Source organism: Bolinopsis microptera, chromosome 7, assembly GCF_026151205.1.
Source record: "Bolinopsis microptera isolate Bmic1 chromosome 7, MBARI_Bmic_1.0, whole genome shotgun sequence".
Taxonomy (NCBI): domain Eukaryota; kingdom Metazoa; phylum Ctenophora; class Tentaculata; order Lobata; family Bolinopsidae; genus Bolinopsis; species Bolinopsis microptera.
The window spans coordinates 18713598-18733005 of NC_087078.1; the positions used below are offsets into that span (position 1 = coordinate 18713598).

The 19408-nt window shown below is 39.0% G+C and overlaps 1 protein-coding gene across 6 annotated transcripts in view; it reads right to left on the reverse strand.

Annotated features, from left to right (window-relative positions):
- Positions 1-1909: 1909 nt before the first annotated feature.
- The window catches only part of LOC134818959 (ankyrin repeat domain-containing protein SOWAHA-like), a 51246-nt gene continuing 33747 nt past the window's right edge, over positions 1910-19408 (reverse strand). For 2 of the 6 annotated variants that reach the window (XM_063828699.1, XM_063828696.1), the window contains 8 exons: positions 12058-12207; positions 11559-11717; positions 11130-11244; positions 8286-8382; positions 7951-8045; positions 4153-4189; positions 2925-3022; positions 2468-2644 (listed from right to left, as the gene is read on the reverse strand). In XM_063828699.1, the coding sequence (XP_063684769.1) occupies positions 2566-2644; positions 2925-3022; positions 4153-4189; positions 7951-8045; positions 8286-8382; positions 11130-11244; positions 11559-11717; positions 12058-12207 (830 nt within the window). In that variant the 3' untranslated portion in view covers positions 2468-2565. Of the gene's footprint in view, positions 2645-2924; positions 3023-4152; positions 4190-7950; positions 8046-8285; positions 8383-11129; positions 11245-11558; positions 11718-12057; positions 12208-19408 lie in introns of all 6 variants that reach the window. The other 4 variants (XM_063828700.1, XM_063828697.1, XM_063828701.1 and 1 more) reach the window with 3 other exon arrangements.

Consider the following 19408-nt stretch of genomic DNA (forward strand, 5'->3'; position numbering starts at 1 on the left):
CGGCGAAAGGAGCTTTAGCCCGGCGAAAAAGACTTTAGCCGAGCGAAATGAGCTTTAGCCCGGCGAAAAAGACTTTAGGCCGGCGAAAAAGACTTTAGCCCGGCGAGAAAGACTTTAGCCCGGCGAAATTAAGAAGCTTTAGCCCGGCGAAAGACTAAAATCTTAAGCCCGGCGAAAACGACTTTAGCCCGGCAAAAGCTGCTTTAGCCCGGCGAAAGAACTTAAGCTTGGCAAAAAACATGATCAATGATATTTAGTCCGGCGAAAGACTAAAATCTTTAGCCCGGCGAAAAAGACTTTAGCCCGGCGAAAGCTGCTTTAGCCCGGCGAAAAAGACTTTAGCCCGGCGAAAAAGACTTTAGCCCGGCGAAAAAGAACGTATCGCGCTACAAATTAGAGTTAATATATTTGTTTACTTCGTCCACTACACCAAAAATTAACTTGACCAGGCCTCGGGAACACCTGAAAATTTCTAATTTCTTTCCAGGATTTTGTGATCCTGGCCTCGCTTTGATGTCTGAGTCTGTCGTGTCCAGCTGGTACGCAACATACCGAGCACCGCGACTGATTACCTGATCGAAAATGAAATTAACAGAAACTACAACATACAAGAGGCGTACAAGATGTTCTTGCATGCCTGCCGATGCAGCTCTAACCTTTTATTAATTGAGTCTAGCCCTGGGTTTCTAAGAATTGAAGCATTCCCGGTGCAAGAAATGTATGACCTTTCTCTATGACTATAGCAGAATTATTTCCGGTTATATTAATGCATGGTATGCGGTAGTACTGGTATCATGAACTTCAAGTATAGTAGTAGTAGTACTAGTACTACTATTAGTATTAGAAGAACACCCTGTTATATTTTACTTTTTGAGTTTTTGTCCTCACACGAATGTTAATATTAATAACTCTTTGCTCAATTTTTATGTTTTACTTTTACATCGCAATTATTTTTTAAACTAGTCCTAAAGGCAACCGCAAACCGTATTATTTTGATACACGTGTGATAAAACCTCTTATCACTTGCACTTAAAAAAAAAATTAGTTATAGTTATAGTTATACAACATGTTTCAAATTGTAGGTTTATAAGTATAACTATAACTATAAGTATAACCTATCAAGACGCACGCGCCGAGTTGTATATTGGACTCGTCGACGGTCTTATACATATTTGAAAAATATATTTTACGAGTGGCGAGTATCACCCGTTAAGAATCAATTTACAATAATTATTTGATATTTCGTTTCAAATTCATTCGCCAGGCATTTATTGTCAGTGTCACAAGTTGTAAACCCGCCGCGCACGTGTGCGCGGATGTATCGGGGCTTTCGCCCCGATTCCGCTAAGTTAAACTTACCTGGGGACCCCAGGCTATTATATTTATGTTCATAAATAAAGATTCGGCGGAATGACAGGCTGAGCGCCGCCCAGTAAAGTTAAACGACATGTAATCATATCCGGTCGATATAATCATGCTTTAAGGTTCATGTTGCTATTAATTTTAAAGACCTGCGACACTCAAAGGCTTTATGTTGGGAGCTACTTCAACTTGGGTCCTAATACGATAATTTTGCTATTTACTCGTTATAAAGTTTGCATAGGGTAGTGAAATGTTAACCACACTCTGACTCAAGGAGAGTGACGTCAAATACATATAAATCTTTATTCTCTATAAATTATCAAACTGCTTTGCATTTTGCATTGTTCCCTTCGCTGGCCCGGTCAACTTTTTATAACGAACGTACAACCGATTTTCTATCGGTTCATAATTCACTTTATGCTTTAAATTATCATAGTTTTTCAGTTATATTTGGCAATTGGGTAACTGGAAAATTTCTTACCTCACCCTTCATTGACATTAGGTGAAGAGATAATTATAACATAAGTTATAGAATTAAAACTGAGCGTTTAGTTTGTAAAAAAACTTAGGTTCTGAGAGTATAATGGAGTGACAATGACATTCATAAAAATAAATTATCAATTCAAAAGAAAAGAAGTTCGAATCAAAATGATAAGAAAGCCATATTATGATACTCTTTGATATCGATCCATGATCACTACATAACGCCCTCGGCCTTAAACTAAAATCGTTTGCGAGGCTATCATTAATTCAAATCTAATGGGTTTTTTATAATTCTACAATAATTCCTCCATATTATCCTGGAAATACATTCTAAACATATCGTTAGTTTCAATTCAGAATATTGATAACTTCATTCGATGCGTGAACTAGATTTTCTCAAATCATTTCTTTAACGAATGGTAATAATCTATTAACAAACTTTTCTGAAATACGAAACTAAAACTCTGACGGCAGTGAATTTATGTAACCAATAATCAAAGTATTTACGGGTCCTTGAAAAGTTAAACTTAAATCAATAAACCATGCAAAAATTCTTTAAATTCTGTCAAAATTCGTGTCTTCTTCGAACCTGTTCCAATTCCATACAAAATTTGGGTTATAACATAAAATTAGTTATTTAAGTTCCTCGGCTGATAGCAATTAATTTAGCAGATCTGTGAACCAATAAGATAGTGAGATAATGATGGGGTAGCTGTCTGTTCAGAAGTTGTAGATCGCTGTTTGTTTCGGTGGTAACGTCTGAGCTTTGCCGTATTTGTGGTTTTCTTTCGAGTCACCCCTGAAAAATTGGATCATGGTAAAACTGGGAATGTTGTAAAATGTTTGTAGTAGGAAGGGCTAGTGTATATTTATCGAAAGTAATTAAAAGTTGATTGTTGTTGTCTGATTGAAGAAGATCGTTATCATTTTTCATACCACTATTTTCAACGACAATAAATTCCGTGGGATCATTTGGAGGATCTGTGTTCTAAAGAAATCATCAATGTTTAATAGGACTAGGACAAATTGGTCCTGTACCGGAAATTATGTTCTTCCCTTGAAACATTTTTGAACAGTACCTGATCAAATGTAAATCTGTTCTGACTGCTCTTTTTAACGACGCCACGGAATATTTAACTAACATTGCCTTCTCTACAACTCTGGTTACGTCTAATACCTAGGAAGCCGAGAACGATGGTTCTTTCAATCCTGTTACCATTAACAGTTTGCTTCCAACTATCACGATCGATCCATAATTCCGCTACCACTAAAACTACTCGATCAAACTTTTCATGACCACTCAAAAATACATATAACTAACAATTAACTTCCAATCAACTGAACTGCCATTCTTCCTCTTCCTCTTCATGGGCTTTAAACAAAACATACTCATCATCTGAGACAGAGGTTAACGTTGAGACTGTCGAAACCCTGAACATATCATCTTCATACGGATCAAAGAAACCACCAATATCAACAGTTTCAACAACGGCCTCAAGACCAATTACACTAACAGTAGGAACCTCACTTCCACCTAAAAACTGATCTAAGCTATGCGTTACCGAACCCTCACTAAGAAGAGAAGCAGAGGACTGTCTCCTCCGTCTGGTGGTCACCACCGGAGTCAGGGACCTCAGGAGATCCTTGTAGGAGTCATCTGGGCTGGTAGTCCTTGAGAGGGGGCTGTAAGGAGCAGGACTGTTTGTTTGATCAGACAGAATGGGATAAGTGTCTTGGTGTGAAGGTCCTGCCCGCTCCTCCTCTCCTCCCCGCTCCTCCTCTAACTTGGGCTTATCTCCAGCAAAGTAACTGAATCCATCCTGACGTTCTGTTCGAATAAGCTGCTGTTCCAATAATTTACCCAGCTGTTTGACTCCTACAGCAGGTTCCTCTGGTACCTTCTCTAGTGTTCCTATACCTTCCAGCTCCTCCTCTTTTATCTCCCAGATATTGGCTAGACTCCGTTTTACTTCCTTTCCCTTGCCTCTTAGTGTTCCCCCGGTTAGTGAGGCGTTGCCGATTGATAGAGACATCCGTCTCTTTTTATCTTTCGGTATGTTAGTTTGTTTGTCTGTTTGTCCGTCTGTTTGTCTGTCTGATAAGCGGAAGCTACCAAATAGGTCACCGAGACTAGGTGACCTGGCTCGTACTAACCTTGTGATAGATGTACCCCGTTAGTAATATGTGCTGTAAATTGTAATTTTATTGTCACTAAATGGAAATGCACAGGTTCGTCAGATGGAACCTATTGCCAAAAAATTAGGTTTTGTAATCGAATATTTTGTAATCTCAATGCTCCAAACTTACATAGGGTGGTTCCCGCTTTATGCTAAACCTAAAGTGCCTGCAAAGTATAAAATCATGCATGCAAAATCAACCAATGCGAGAACTAGAAAGGGTCATGCAAAGTTTTATGTTATCTGTAATAAAATTAAAACACATGAACATGAAGTGTGTGATAACTGATAAGGTGTAAATATAAGTTGTTAGTAAAAACATGTAAATTGATACGACGGTGAGATTAGGCACGTGACTCTACGTCATATAAACGAGATTACAGGGCATTTATTATGAATAAGGTCCCGAGTTGTTGGGATCTGCACCGTGACACTCATTAATTTGAACCAATGCTACTCGCCCGTGGCTACATTGCATCTCCTTTCGAGCTCAGTGAACAGCTCTCTACCGGCGGCTCGACCCCACATACAGAGATGGTCGTATCACGTGTTGTATCACGTGTTGTATCACGTGATCTGACCGGGAGATCACGTGATCTGACCAGCACTTCAATTCAATTTCACAGCTCTTTCTACGTGGTGCTAATGATTTCGACATTGCTACATCGCAAATATATACACTGTAGTTTTATTGTTACAAAGCTTGATCCTAGGCTGCTGCTACTGCTACTTGAACATAAGCTATGATATTATATCACAAGTTTTGCTAATGGTTAGTGGTAACACCTTGCTGTCCTTGTGTGTACTTACAAATGTCAAGCAAGGTCTTTACAGCAGGGGGCTCGCTTTTACCCGTAGCATATTCGAGAACAACATTAACGTTTATTGTTATGTGTAGCACTTTCCATGAGCCGCATAATTACTTTCCATTAGCCACATTATTACTTACTATAGCGTAATTACTGATCATATCATATATTTTACATTGTATATATTTTATTTGTTGTTTTATTTTCCTTCTATTTTTGCGACTATTGTTTGTGGTTTCAAGTTCTTACCATTCGCCCACGTGATAACGCGCAACTCAATCTAAGACACGTATTCGTATAAAGGACGGAGCTCCTCAATTGTTGAGTAAACTTCCTCCAAAGCCAGAATATTGCCATCACATGATCGCATATGTGCCAAATTCTTCAGAAGTAATCGAATTTGATAAACTTTTAATAATAATATAACCCTTAATATAACAAATCAAAGTTGATAAACCCTTACAATAATTACATCACATAAAATATAAATAGAACCTGGGAAATAATTTGATAACCAAACTTGATAAAACCTTACATGGGTTGCTACGGAACCACGTGACCCCTGACCGGTGGTGAGCGGTGTCTCCATTAATTACTAAGTAGTTAAAATAGATAAAGTTAAGTTGCCAGGACACTGATTTTTATTTCAGATTCATTTCAACTTTGCTACGCGACATCTGAAACCTTGGCAGCTGCATTGCCATTACTAATTATCCCTTTCTAAAATTTCGAGATCTTCTTTGCTTTTAATTTTCGGCTCCTCTACAGTGCTTAACGGATAGTATCAATTGAGGAATTTGTCTGCGAGCGATGGAACTGTCATGGTAGCCTCAATGAAAGAATTTTTGTCTTTTCCATTTCACTTAAACTATTACCGCTGTACTACAACCGAGTGATAAATACACGCACGAATGATAAATGCACTTACAAATGCTTTGCACTATCGCAATTTCTATACTGCTTTTGATTTGATTGAGTACTAAGTAGACACAGTTAATATGTTGTAGTACAGCGGTAATAGTCACTGTAAAGATATAACTCTATCAACCAGTAGAACAGCCCGGCTTCCATTAACGAAATGAACCACAATTAATGAGATCACAGTCCCGCTAACCATGCCAATAATATCCTTTCTTCAATGCATTTCATGACTTCTCGTCCGGCGGTGCTGAAGTCAACATATGTACCGACTGGAAGATTGAATGGACGAATAGCAACATGCCAATCACAAAAGTTGCATCACGTGACCATTATTAGACCAATCACGGCCGAGGTCTAGTCTAGGAGTTGATGCCGTCAATCTCCAAAACGTCACTAGTCGCACAACTTAATAAGCTGAGGGTGGGGTTATATACGAGGATATTAGCAGACATTCGCCAGATTCATATGTTATAATACTATTGTCGGTTCTAGCCCTTCTATCACTAATTTGATAGGGTGGACGAAGGTCCGATTTTGTGTTCATTCGGCTTCCCCAAAGTGATGAGTCTTTAAACATTTACACTACGATTCTGATCGGTTACTTGCTACTTTCGTTAACAATCAATAGGAAAACTTATCTTGATAAATAGTTACTAGACACCGGTAATAACAGTAGACGGCGCCCGAAACCTGGCACCCAGCCCGAAACCTGGCACCCAGCTGTCCTACACAAATATTAACCGACCTCTGCAGGTAATTTGGGCAAACAAACCCCTCATCAGTTGCTGCGTCCCGTTGCGTAGATCTGGGTGTTATTAAATTTCGTCTTCACACGAATCTCGAGTTCAATACCATTGTTTCCCGGGCCCGGGCGGGTGTTTTCGCCTGATAATTGTTATTATAATCTGTACGGGTAGCAGGGGGGGGGGGGGGGGCGCCCCGTCCTACTCAGACACTGGTACTTAGCTTAGACTCTCCCATTTGTTGCTAGGTTACCCCCAGTTAGATAGTAGTGTTCAGATATTTGCGGTTATTTCCGTTTCTAAAGCTCTTTAATTGCGATGGAACTTATTTGCCATGCTCGGGGCAGAGTCCGTGATTCTTAAGCGTTATTGCATTCGATTTTCATTCCATTGTTTTGAAAGCATGGTATTTCACATTTTTACAGTCACTCTACTTGATGATTTATAGATATTCTTTGTTCGTGTAGCAGAAGATTGCCAGTATAGCAGTATGAACGCGGTTTTACACATTTGCCAACTCGATGTATAGCGTTTTAAAATCCGTTTATTAGAACACTAATTTTGCAGGGGATGTAACGAGGGCGGGTGAAACTAGGTTCTATCTCTGCCATGCAGCTGACACTCAGACAGCCAAGGTGACACTAAAGCGACTTAACTACCCCGACAGCATTGCTTCGTTCTCAGAGTTTGATCTGGTTCTTGTTTTTCACCCTTGCGCTTCTTCTGCAACCATAATTAACTCAAGAGACTGAAATCTCAATCTTGCTGGGCTGGTACCAGGCTCTCATTTTACTCTCGAACGAGGTGGGAATCATAAGAGAATGAGGAAACTAAACGGAGGTGAGGTGCTCCTCCTGATATCCCCCATCCTCCTGGTCTCACTCCTTGCAGTGGTTCTGCTCCTGATAGCAGCACGGGGTCACGTGCCAAGACACGAGAATAAGATTGAAGATAAGAGTCCAGAGTTTGCAGATTTGGAGAGGGAGAGTGCAGAACAGTTTGAGATGATGACAGCTTCTCTGACCCCGATTGTAGTGGGTTGAGAAGTGGGATTTCTGGACAGATAACTTATTTGTATGGTTACTTAGTTACTTTGAAACTGGGTTACTTGGTTACTTTGAAACTGGGTTACTTGGTTATCAGGCAACATATCGTGAGAAAGTTCATTTCCTGAGTTCACTAAGCTCAAACAACAAGTACAGTGAAGTATTAATATTCAGAGATAGGAAATGGACACACAATCATGAACGAATACGGATGAAAGTGAAGATGAGATTAATTTGATGGTGTGAGAGATCAAAAAGACAAAAAGCGAAGAAAATATAATATTTTGATGTGTAAGATAAATGTGCGTTACACCGGCCTCTTTTCTAAACAACATGTATAACATACTTATTGACAAATTATAACTTAATTGCTTATAATAAAAAAGTATTAATTGACCAGGTAATTTACCTTGGAGCGAGCGTACTGTCCCGCTTATTGGAGTCTATTTTTCCACCGTCCTTTTTCTTCTTTGTAACGAAGGAATGCTTGTATTTCTTCCAAGCCTGGGTAACAGAAGATTTTTAATATTCTGGTAGCAGAGTACCAGAAAAATGTATACATTTTTATTAGAAAATGTTTATTATATAATAATTATATGATAATATCAGTTTTTGTTAAATTGTTTTGTAAAATTCTTTGCTAGTATTGAAGTACATGTGCGCTAGTATTAAAGTTCATGTGCGCGGCTTAGCTAAATGCCATAAAATAACACATGCTCCTTCACAAATAAAACAACAAATTACCTGGTTGAGGGTCTGGGCGCGTTTGGGGGTATTATCGTTAATGTCGAAACCAACGGATTGGTGCTTGGATAGCTTCCTCAGAGCTGGATTTGTGTGGCTGAAAGAAATTATTATTACTACATAATATAGTATAATATAATAATAGATATAAGTATAAATTAGAAGACTGAATAATTTTATAGATTCTCTGATTGTTGACGGAATAATAACTGGTTGGAATTTAAAATAAACTTAAAATTGTTTGACAACACTGATGATATATAGAAAATACATATGACATTAACGAAATCTATAACAGGCTAGTTCCACCACAGTGCTTCACTTGTAATAACGGATATACTGTTGCAGCTTCCACATATCCTTACCAAGAAAATAACTACAAAGCTTTTATCATTCAACAAGCTGTGTTTCACAGAGTCGTTATATGGTCAGTTGATTGTCTTCAGTTCACTGTAAGCTGTCTTTTGTAGATGTTGGTGTGACGGAAAACAATAATCAATTAACCAATCCATTAACGATCCAAGGGAATTGGTAAAATATTGAGTCGGCCAAGTTGAAATTTTAATCTAACAATTGATATAAATTTCTGTCGAATCAAGCGATGAATTTTCCGTGATATTAAAATAAATCAGGAGTTCGATTCTAATTTCTCAAAGACAATTTTGTAATACAATGCATTCCTCCATTAAATTAAATTAAAGAGCGTATTGTCAAATTTTTTGATTTAAGTACTCCTTATACAGCATCTCCCAAAACGACGTGTCAAAATTAAAAGAATGTATTTCATTCATAATATGAGTTATTAAAAAATATTAAACGTCAGTTACTTTACTTTTCGGAGGTAAAGCAGGAGGTCGGTCGCTATTATAAGTGGAAAGTTTCGGCGGTAATCCAGGTGGGTGAGTGTTTTTTGGCGGTAAATGTGCGGTCAGTACATGTTGTTTTGGCGGTAATTTCGCTCCATTCTTTGGAGGGAGAGCGGGAGGTAGTTGGTTCCTCCCTTTGGGAGGGAGACTTGGTTTCATTTCAGGCCTTGCTGGTTGTAGAGGAGGGAGACTTGGTTTCTGTTCAGGCCTTGCTAGTTGTAGAGGAGGGATACTAGGTTTCTGTTCAGGCCTTGCTGGTTGTAGAGGAGGGAGAGGCCTGTCCCAATCCTCTGGAGACGGAGTACTGTCCCACTCTTCCGGACTCATGTTCCACTCGTCAGGGGCCTCCCAAGTGGACTTCAGTCCTTTCAGAGTTTTCTCTCTGTTTAAACCTTGTTGATTTACAGATTTGGGAGGAAGGGGAGGGACGTAAGGAGATTGGGGGTGCCTCAGGGATATGTTCTTGGGTGGTAAAGGAGGTGGCGAGGACTCTGCTATCTGGTTAGGATCAATATTCCACTCAGGCGGACAGTCCCAATCTGACTTGATACTCTTCCTGACAACCTCGCTCCGGACCCTGCGCCTTGATCTGGGGCTCCTCCTATTATCCACTCTCCTGACTGACATCCCCCTCACCCTCACTATTTCCTGCTCCCCTCCATCTTCCTCCTCGTCCACCATATCCTTTACGCTCTTAATCATCTCCACTTTGTGAAGTGATCCAGAAGTGTGCGCGAGTTTGATGTCCAGCCCTGTCACTCCTTTCTTCAACAGCTTCTTCCTTCGCTTCTTCTCTGCTTTGTCTAGCTCTGGGTTCCAACTTTTATCAGTCTCTGAGTCCGTGGATGAAACCAAGAACCCAAACTTCTTCTTTTTAGCGACGGGGGTAGAGTGAGGGGTGGTTCTTGGGGAAACCCCCTTCTTCCCAAGCATTCTTCCGAGGGTCATTGTTTTGTGTTTGTTGTCAGTAAGCGTAAGGTCAGTTTTACTTTTAGTTGAAAGGGTCATGTCCGTGTCGATCAGTTCAGCAAACTCCACCCGTACAGCTGACCTGATGCTAGGTCGTGGATTTTAGTACGGTGTTGTCATACATAGTAATACTATACATAGCATAGTAATACTATACATACTATACATACTATACATACTATGCATACTATGCATACTATACATACTATACATACTATACATACTATACATACTATGCTTACTATGCATACCATGTATACCATGCATACCATGCATACCATGCATACCATGCATACCATGCATACCATGCATACCATGCATACCATACATACCATACATACCATACATACCATACATACCATACATACCATACATACCATACATACCATACATACCATACATACCATACATACCATACATACCATACACACCATACACACCATACACACCATACACACCATACATACCATACATACCATACATACCATACATACTATACATACTATACATACTATACATACTATACATACTATACATACTATACATACTATACATACTATACATACTATACATACTATACATACTATACATACTATACATACTATACATACTATACATACTATACATACTATACATATTATACATACTATACATACTATACATACTATACATACTATACATACTATACATACTATACATACTATACATACTATACATACTATACATACTATACATACTATACATACTATACATACTATACATACTATACATACTATACATACTATACATACTATACATACTATACATACTATACATACTAACGAGAATAGTACAATTTAAAAACTAGTCGATTGTCACTGTCCCAGTTGAAATAATAACACGTGCCTTAGATCACAAGTTAGATATTTACAATTTATCTGATAAACTATACCAGAGCGAAAATGAAAGAATATAGGAGAAAAAAAACATGTGAAATAATCAGAGAGTGTACAGTCTTTTAAAGACTAACTTGACTAGTCGGGGATCGTGTACATTGAGAAGGCCCTTAATCTCCTCTGGGGCAGTGGGGGGGAGGTAGTGACCTGATTTCTTCCCTTTATGATCTCTGATGTCCTTGTCTGCCCCTGAAAACATAGTTGTAATGTTGTGATATTGCATAATTTATTGTAAATATAATATATGTTTCAGAATTATGTAATGTAACGCGATGGAAATATTTTAAACGGGCATATCCTGTCCAAACCCAGGATGCACTACATGAAGAATTCGTTGTAACTTTATTTGAATAGCATTAATAGTTGGTCAGTACGAATATGGAATAATCACCTTTTTTTATCTTCTAAGTTAGGGATAACTGAGTCATTTCAAAAACATGTCCTCACTAAAACAATATTTCAAGATTTTTATTAGTAAAAGCAGAAAGTAAAATAAAACAAACCATATCTGATGATGAGTTCAATAAGGTCTGTCTTTCCGGTCTGGGCCGCTAAATGCAAGGGAGTGTGACCACTATTACTCTTCATGTTGACTTCACTGCCTGCTTCTAGTAGTATCTTAGCCATATCTATTCTACCTAACTTACACGCCCAGTGCAGTCCTGTGGTAAGAGGGGTTATCTTACACATATTGTAATCGTTTATCTAACTAATAAGTCATTTAAAGTGGCAAATTTCAGTGAAATATTGGTTATTTCTGTAACATCTACCAAAACTGGTAGGTTGAAAAGTTCAAAAAATAACGGTGAACACATAAAAGTAAAGTTTCCAAATCAGGATTTCACACAACTGAAAGACCTACCAGTGTAACCGGAGATGAAGTCCTTGTAGTACACCAAGTTACTTACCAGTGTAACCGGAGATAAAGTCCTTGTAGTACACCAAGTTACTTACCAGTGTAACCGGAGATAAAGTCCTTGTAACTTACACCAAGTTACTTACCAGTGTAACCGGAGATAAAGTCCTTGTAGTACACCAAGTTTTTATCTGTTAACAGAAGTCTGGAAATAGTGTTGCAGTCTCCCAGGGCTGACTTTACTATCCATTCCTTCTCACCTTGTTCCAAAGGTACGTTCGAGCAACCACTCTCCACTGTAACAAAGTAATACGTTAGTTACTATCAAAGTCACGTGATGCCCATATAAGGTGAACTGTAGTAGTCACGTGATGCCCATATAAGGTTAGTTGTGAGGGATTTGTTAACTCGGATACGGCTGTTGAGGCGAAGTCTTAGTGACAAATATTGACCTATCGGGGATATGAACGACACCAATAAAAAACGACTGGTGAATCCGCGAGTCATATCGCCTTCACCTCAACAACCGTAGTTAATGTTATCGAGTATTGATAAATTATTTGATTGATAATAAACTTAGTGTTCAACCACAACCTAGAACAAACAAATGCCAAGAGAATAATTCAAACCACCCAGATTAAGATTCATAACAAAGAAACTGTGATCAAACAACTGCGGGTCCCATGTCCATGCAGCATTCTTACGATAACCTTTTTCTTTACTCATTAAAAAGATGCGTGTTACCAAACTACAAGTACTCATTCATATACTGTAATTCTACACGTACACGCTTCATCATTTCATATCTTGAACGTTTGTGAGAATGCTTAATGGTTTAAAATTATTTTCATAAGATTAACTTGTTAATTTTACCGTGCACTGTGGTTGTATAATTATTATAATTATAATTGTATAATTATTATGATTATAATTGTATAATTATTATAGTTATACCAAACAAAGACCAGGCACCCACCACACCCCTGCAGCACGTATCCTACTCACAGGATGCAATAGAACTCCGTCTGCTCCCGTACGTCATATCAAACAAAGCGGAGTTAATAGAAACTCTGGACAGTCGGTTGTTCCTCCTCTCAATAATCTCCGCAGTGATCTGAGTGCTGGATCTCCTCCGCATGACCACCGCCGCGTCACCCTGGCAACACGTTACACTCCCCTCGCTCTTTGCACGTGGTATGGCGAAACTATCACGGTCGTAAGCTTGGAGGTTCTCTATTTTGCGGGGCAGCGGGGGTTTGCTCCCCGAGAAGATACGGTTACATGTGGTGTGTTCAGGGGTTTTTAGAGGAGTTGCTGCGGGGGTTGTTGAGGTTGGGGGTTTCTGAAATCGGTTGAGAGATAGGAAACTGTTGCTCTTCTTCCGGTCGAATATGTTGCCGAGTGTTGTATCTACTGCCAGACCTTCCATTCTTCAAATACCTCCAGACAGCTTGAGCTACGAGTATAGTATTCGGTAACAAGTTGTCCAGGAATAAGATTTAAGTAATTATATCACTCAACACAACCTGGACAAGTATTCAACACAACCTGGACAAGAATTCAACACAACCTGGACAAGTATTCAACACAACCTGGACAAGTATTCAACACAACCTGGACAAGTATTCAACACAACCTGGACAAGTATTCAACACAACCTGGACAAGTATTCAACACAACCTGGACAAGTATTCAACGGAGAGCTAAAAATAAAACTAAAAATAAAACTAAATTTATTGAACTAAACCTGTTTAAAGCAGGTGCGGTTAAAGTTAAGCTGGAGTGACACTATTGTCAAATGAAATGTTTGAACCATACTACGACACGTCAACAGGCAACTTGTGCTAAGTTTTTAGCAGGACTGTGCCAAATACCCCCAAACAGTCCTTATTTAGCATAATTACTTGCCAGTAGCTAGCAAGTAATTTAGCTAGCAAGTAGCTAGCAAGTAGCTAGCACTTAGCTCTATACAGAGTTAATCACCATGTGGGCGGGTTTGTAAAAATATGGAATGCAAAACCACTTGATTAATGATACTTTCAGTTGCAATATAACACAAATAAAAACAAGTGCGTGGGAAATTGTTACGTGAAAGTGCTGGTGATTATTGGGTTGGATGTTAATAATGGTGCTGTAAAGAAGTAACAGCAAACCCTCCATATTTTGTAAATTTAAAAAAAAACTTTCGGCAAAACGTATTGGTTTTTAATTTTCCCGCAAAATATGAAGGGTAAACTGTCAGAATCTGATAATCACGTTTTGGTAAGTTTAGAGGAGGGTTCACGGTTACCTAGCATTACGGACCGCCGTGCCATATTGTCTCGTAGAATCGAGTGAAAGTTCCTCGATGCCTTCCACGGATGGTTGATGGACATGTGCCGGACATGTTCAATGTGGCAGTCTACTGCAGACAACGCCAGATCAACAGGAAAAAGCTTACTTCTAGCCTCGTGAATTGAACAAAACGGAAAGGAAAGAGAAGTAAAAGAAAGCTTGAATGGCGGAGTTGGGAGTTAGCAGTTTGTACAGACGCGGTTAGTCACGCCCACTTCAGACACAGTGCTCTATCCTTACAAGAACCCCTACACCATCGCAACCAATCGGAGATCCGGCTGCCTGGCAAACAGCACAAACCAACCAATCCTGTGCTTTACGGATCTGACACGTGGGGTGACACAGCCAATCAATATGTGACATTATCAACAAGGGTTATCGCCTGATAACACTCGTGTGTGGAATATGTGCACTATCAACGGCTTCATGACAACCCAAAGGTTTGACGTTTAACAACAGAGAACCGATTTCCCCGAGTGCTGCAGGGTGTAACCTGTTACCAGGGTAACCAGTGTAACCTGTAACCAGGTAACCTGCAGCCTAGGTTTATCGTGATTGAGGCTGGTAGTGTAGTGGTGGTCATGCTCCTCAAGAAATAGCATAGGTATGAAAAGCATTATAGCATTGATCCAATAGAAGGCCTATTTTTTATTCAACCTTAGTGATACAATATTACCATATTTATAATCACTCCTTAGTGATAAAAGACTACCCTATTTATAATCACTTCAAGGTAAAATTGTAAGATACAGAGTACAGAAAGATCATTCTACATCAGATAGAGGTTAAATATCAAAAGACAAATGGTTCAAAACCTTAATGCGCAGGGTAGAATGATGCATGATCACGACTCTGAAAAGATGTTGTAAAAGGAACAGCTCAGTTATTCTACAGCTATAAGCTGTACCCAGCGCCCACCACTGATATATAAAAATAACTGAAACCAGTTGAAGTCATTCTTCCATAAGAAGTATAATTACCTTGAGATAAGAGTGCAGAAGCACCAAGAAGAATGGGCAAAGAAATCAAACAGCAAAAAAAAAAGGCAGAGCAGGGAAACTATAAATGTGTTCAAAAAGGATTCAAAACTGTCAACTTGATAAAGCTGTGTGTTAACCATTGATCTGTATGACAAGGATGAGCATCCCGCATGGTAGGAGTTGCAGCCTCCATTGCAGCCTCAGTGTTCTGACCATGCTTTAGATAGCTTATTATATGTACAGCGAGTAGTAGAGAGTAGTAGAGAGGATATATACAATATTATATTATATTGCCTAGGACTACATTTTTGATTCCTTCAGAAAACTCAAAACTGATATAGTTACACAACTAAGTTTCTCAACATTTTACTTGAAATTTTGGCTATGAAAACAAATTATCCAGAAGGAGATGGCCATAGCAACATGTAACCAATATAAAGCAATAAAATTAAATAAGAAATGCGCACATGGATGGTTACCGGATCAGTGACAAGGTACAAACTGTTGAAAATATTTATCTCACACCACGCAATGACAGACATCATCTGCACCACGTGCTTAAAAACTTTTGTGCACGTGCGAAAAATAACCAATAAGCGTTGAGAACTATTTGCACGTGCAGATAACGAGCCATTAAGAGGTTGTTTTAAAATTGCCACACGACAAGGAGGGATCTATCAAATATGGGGGATAAAGAAGCCTATGAGCTGCGGGTTATATAGCATACTGGTGGGATTGAAGCACCCATTTACTGTGTCCTGAGAATTGTCATGATTTACTTCGGAATACTTTTATTTACAGGTTCAAATTCTTGGCTCTCCGTCGATTTTAAATGTTACAGTCCGTACCAAAAAAGAAAGTAAGTATAAGAAATATTACAGAGCGAGTAAAAGCTTACTAAGCAAAATTACAGCGACCGTAAAATATCTTCGTCGCATTAACATTAAAAAACAACTATGATTCTCGATCATCCTCCATCAAATCAAACTGGCACGGAATTTATCTCGGTCCAGGGTTCAAGCCGATCTGCATTACAACATACAAATTACACTTAGAGAGTCAACAGGTACACAGTACTTGACAAGGAGCCTCTCAGGTCAGCACACAGTGACCATGTGATCACATAATGACCCAATTAGACTGATTAAAGGAGCAAGGAGATGATAGTTACTCCGGTTACCCGTAGTAATTCTGTCAAGACAGACGTGTGAGGGGTTCGGAGGCAAGGTTGGTGTAAGGAGCTCTGGTTAACAAAGAAGCGCGGACGTCGCACGTGCTGGATTTCTGACACGTGGGGAGGTGTATTTGTTTTTCAAGCGCACGTGTAAAAGTAAGCTTGAAAAGAGATCCTGTGCTTTTATTATGCGACATAATTTCGCCTAACAAGATGGTATTGTAACATGATTTACGTAAAATAATTAGAGTCTGAGATGGATCAAAAGGTTGAATTGTTTGAAAAGAAAGATGCAAACAACTCAGAAGTATTTAACAGACCACAAGCAGCTCACACGTGACACAGTGGAACACAGCTGTGACAGTGTGACACATCACCTCAAAGCTGTAACACTCATGTGACACCACACAGCTGTGACAGTTTGACACACATGTGACACATCACCTCTCAACTGTAACACTCATGTGACACATCACCTCACAGCTGTAACACTCATGTGACACATCACCTCACAGCTGTGACACTCATGTGACACCACACAACTGTGACACAGTGGAACACAGCTCGAGGGAAGCTGAAAATGCTCTAATCGACTTTAGAGAAGGGAGAAGAATAAATAAATACATGGGTCCTCAGCAATGCTCTGATACGTGTGACTCGTATGGGATAATTATGGTGTTCTTTTCTGGCAGAGTACAAATGGTAGAATACCTGGAAGAGCACGGTGGGTGGTCCCTTGTCAAGTCTCAGTAGTTAAGGATATCAGGTTGGATATAATCTCCCATTTCCCCGTAATAACTGCTTTTTATTATGGGGACCGTTCATAAGCTCAGATGATTATACATTCTTGGGAGGTCCTATTTGCATAGAAAGCCCTTTAAGCAGAGAAGAATTACTTCAAATTCCCTCTAGTTAATAAGTCAAGTTGTACAGAAAACAAGAGCAAGTAAATGATAAAAGTAAGCAAAAGCAAAAAGAGCAAATGATAAAAGCGGTTGTAGTTGGGTAACGAATGAAAGTAGGGGAAGAAACAAAGAAATGAAGCCTTATATTGTAATTTAGAAACTACTACTCCAGCACAGCAAATGAGCAGAGAATAGAACAGTATAAATAGTAGAAATACAGTGAGCAACTCAGCAGTTAGCCGGACAATTAGTGCCGTGTATTACCGTGTAGTGCCGTATTAGTGCCGTGTATTACAGTGTAGTGCCGTGTTAGTGCCGTGTATTACTGTGTAGTGCCGTAATAGTGCCGTGTATTACTGGATATAACAGGTTATCATTAGGGTAAGAAAATAAAGAGTATAAAGGTAGGTTAGTGAGGTAAGGTAGGTTAGTGAGGTTAGTGAGGGTTGATGTCATTATATTTTGGGCAAATAGTTTTAGAATATTTATGTTGAGAGGAACTACCTTTACCATCCTAACTCAGTTGGACAGGTTGCATTTAAATTGGAGTGAGTTTAAAGGTTGATTATGACATCAAGGAGACAAATATAAGGTCATGTTTTCAGAGAACTTGAAAATTAAAGTGTCATCAAACCAGCAAATAATTCGGACCGTTTAAAGCCCCCTTCTCAAACAATAAAGAGTGTCAACAAGCGTCAAAAGGCGCGGAAATTGTTGAGTTGCGGAGTATGTGGTCACTATTGGTATGGATAGAAGGGCCTATTAAAACTGTTTACAAGAGAATTACAAATAGTGCAGTACAAGTACAAGAGTGGAGGGTCAGGGCAGACAAGGTGGAAACAATGAGGAAATGTACTTTACACCTACAGTCATAATATTACCACGTGACTGTCACGTGGCTATTCGAGCTTTTCATTTACAATTAAAACAAGTCCTTCGTATTGTGGAGCCAGGGTGTGGACTATATGGAAATGGCAATGGATTATAGCGCTCAAAAAGCACAAACGAAAATGTTGGTACGTGAGCGAATAAATTAATAACTTGAAAACAAGCAACAAACGATTATATTTCAGTAAAAGCGAATAACAAACAATCATTGACGTTTACTTCTCCGAGGGAGGTATTTATCAATCAATGATCGCTAACAGAACTATCTCGTTAGTTATCGGCAAATACATTCCAATCAGGACAATGCGGCCTGATTACGTCAGATACCAAACATTTCATAGGTGTCGTGCGACAGATTTAGAATTACTTAGATAGATCCTGTGAAAGAGTTGGGTATGTTGCATTAGCTAAGAATAGGTTGGATTTGATAGCCTCTATTGCTGATTATTATATATATGATCAGTTTGAGATTAAAGATCCAATTATATGTATGATTTAGTTGGCTGGTGACTTGAAATTCGTTAAAATTAAGTTTCGTTATTGCTTCTATAATAGTGCTAATGATGAAATATGCCAGTCAACGTAAAACACAATCGTCAGGGAACATCACGTCTAACAGAGGAATATTGTTAAAGAGTTAGAATACTTGGTACCTGATCCCCCCCCCCCCCCCCCCCCCGCTTGGGGCCAGAGGAAGGTAGTTACGTATGCTTCCAGGAAATGGTATACAATAAACTGCATGTAACAAGTAAAGGGCTGCATGCTGCAGCCAACTAACCAACAGTAGGGATAATATGAGCTGTGGGTAACATTACGTAACTATAGTTACACAGTACATACTTCATGACTTCAAAGCTGTGGTTGAGAACATGACTATAGTTGGGGTCACGTGATAACATGAGGCTGATCACGTGATCACGTGATCACGTGATGTTAGTGGTACAGGATTAATGATCAGTGACCTCGTGTCACATGTGAGTTGGGGGATGTTCTTGATGTGGGAAAACTGGGGATTGAGTAGAAAACAAAATATAACTTTAGAAAAGATCATAACAGTTATCTTGAAAGAATGTACTACGAAACAAATTCACGATGTTCGATAACTAGAAAATTCTGCTGTTTAAGACATGCCTGTTCTCACTTGAATTTGTTAACTTATTTATTTTTAACAAACTTATTTTAGGTTTTCGTAAGAAAAATATCGAAACAATTGAAA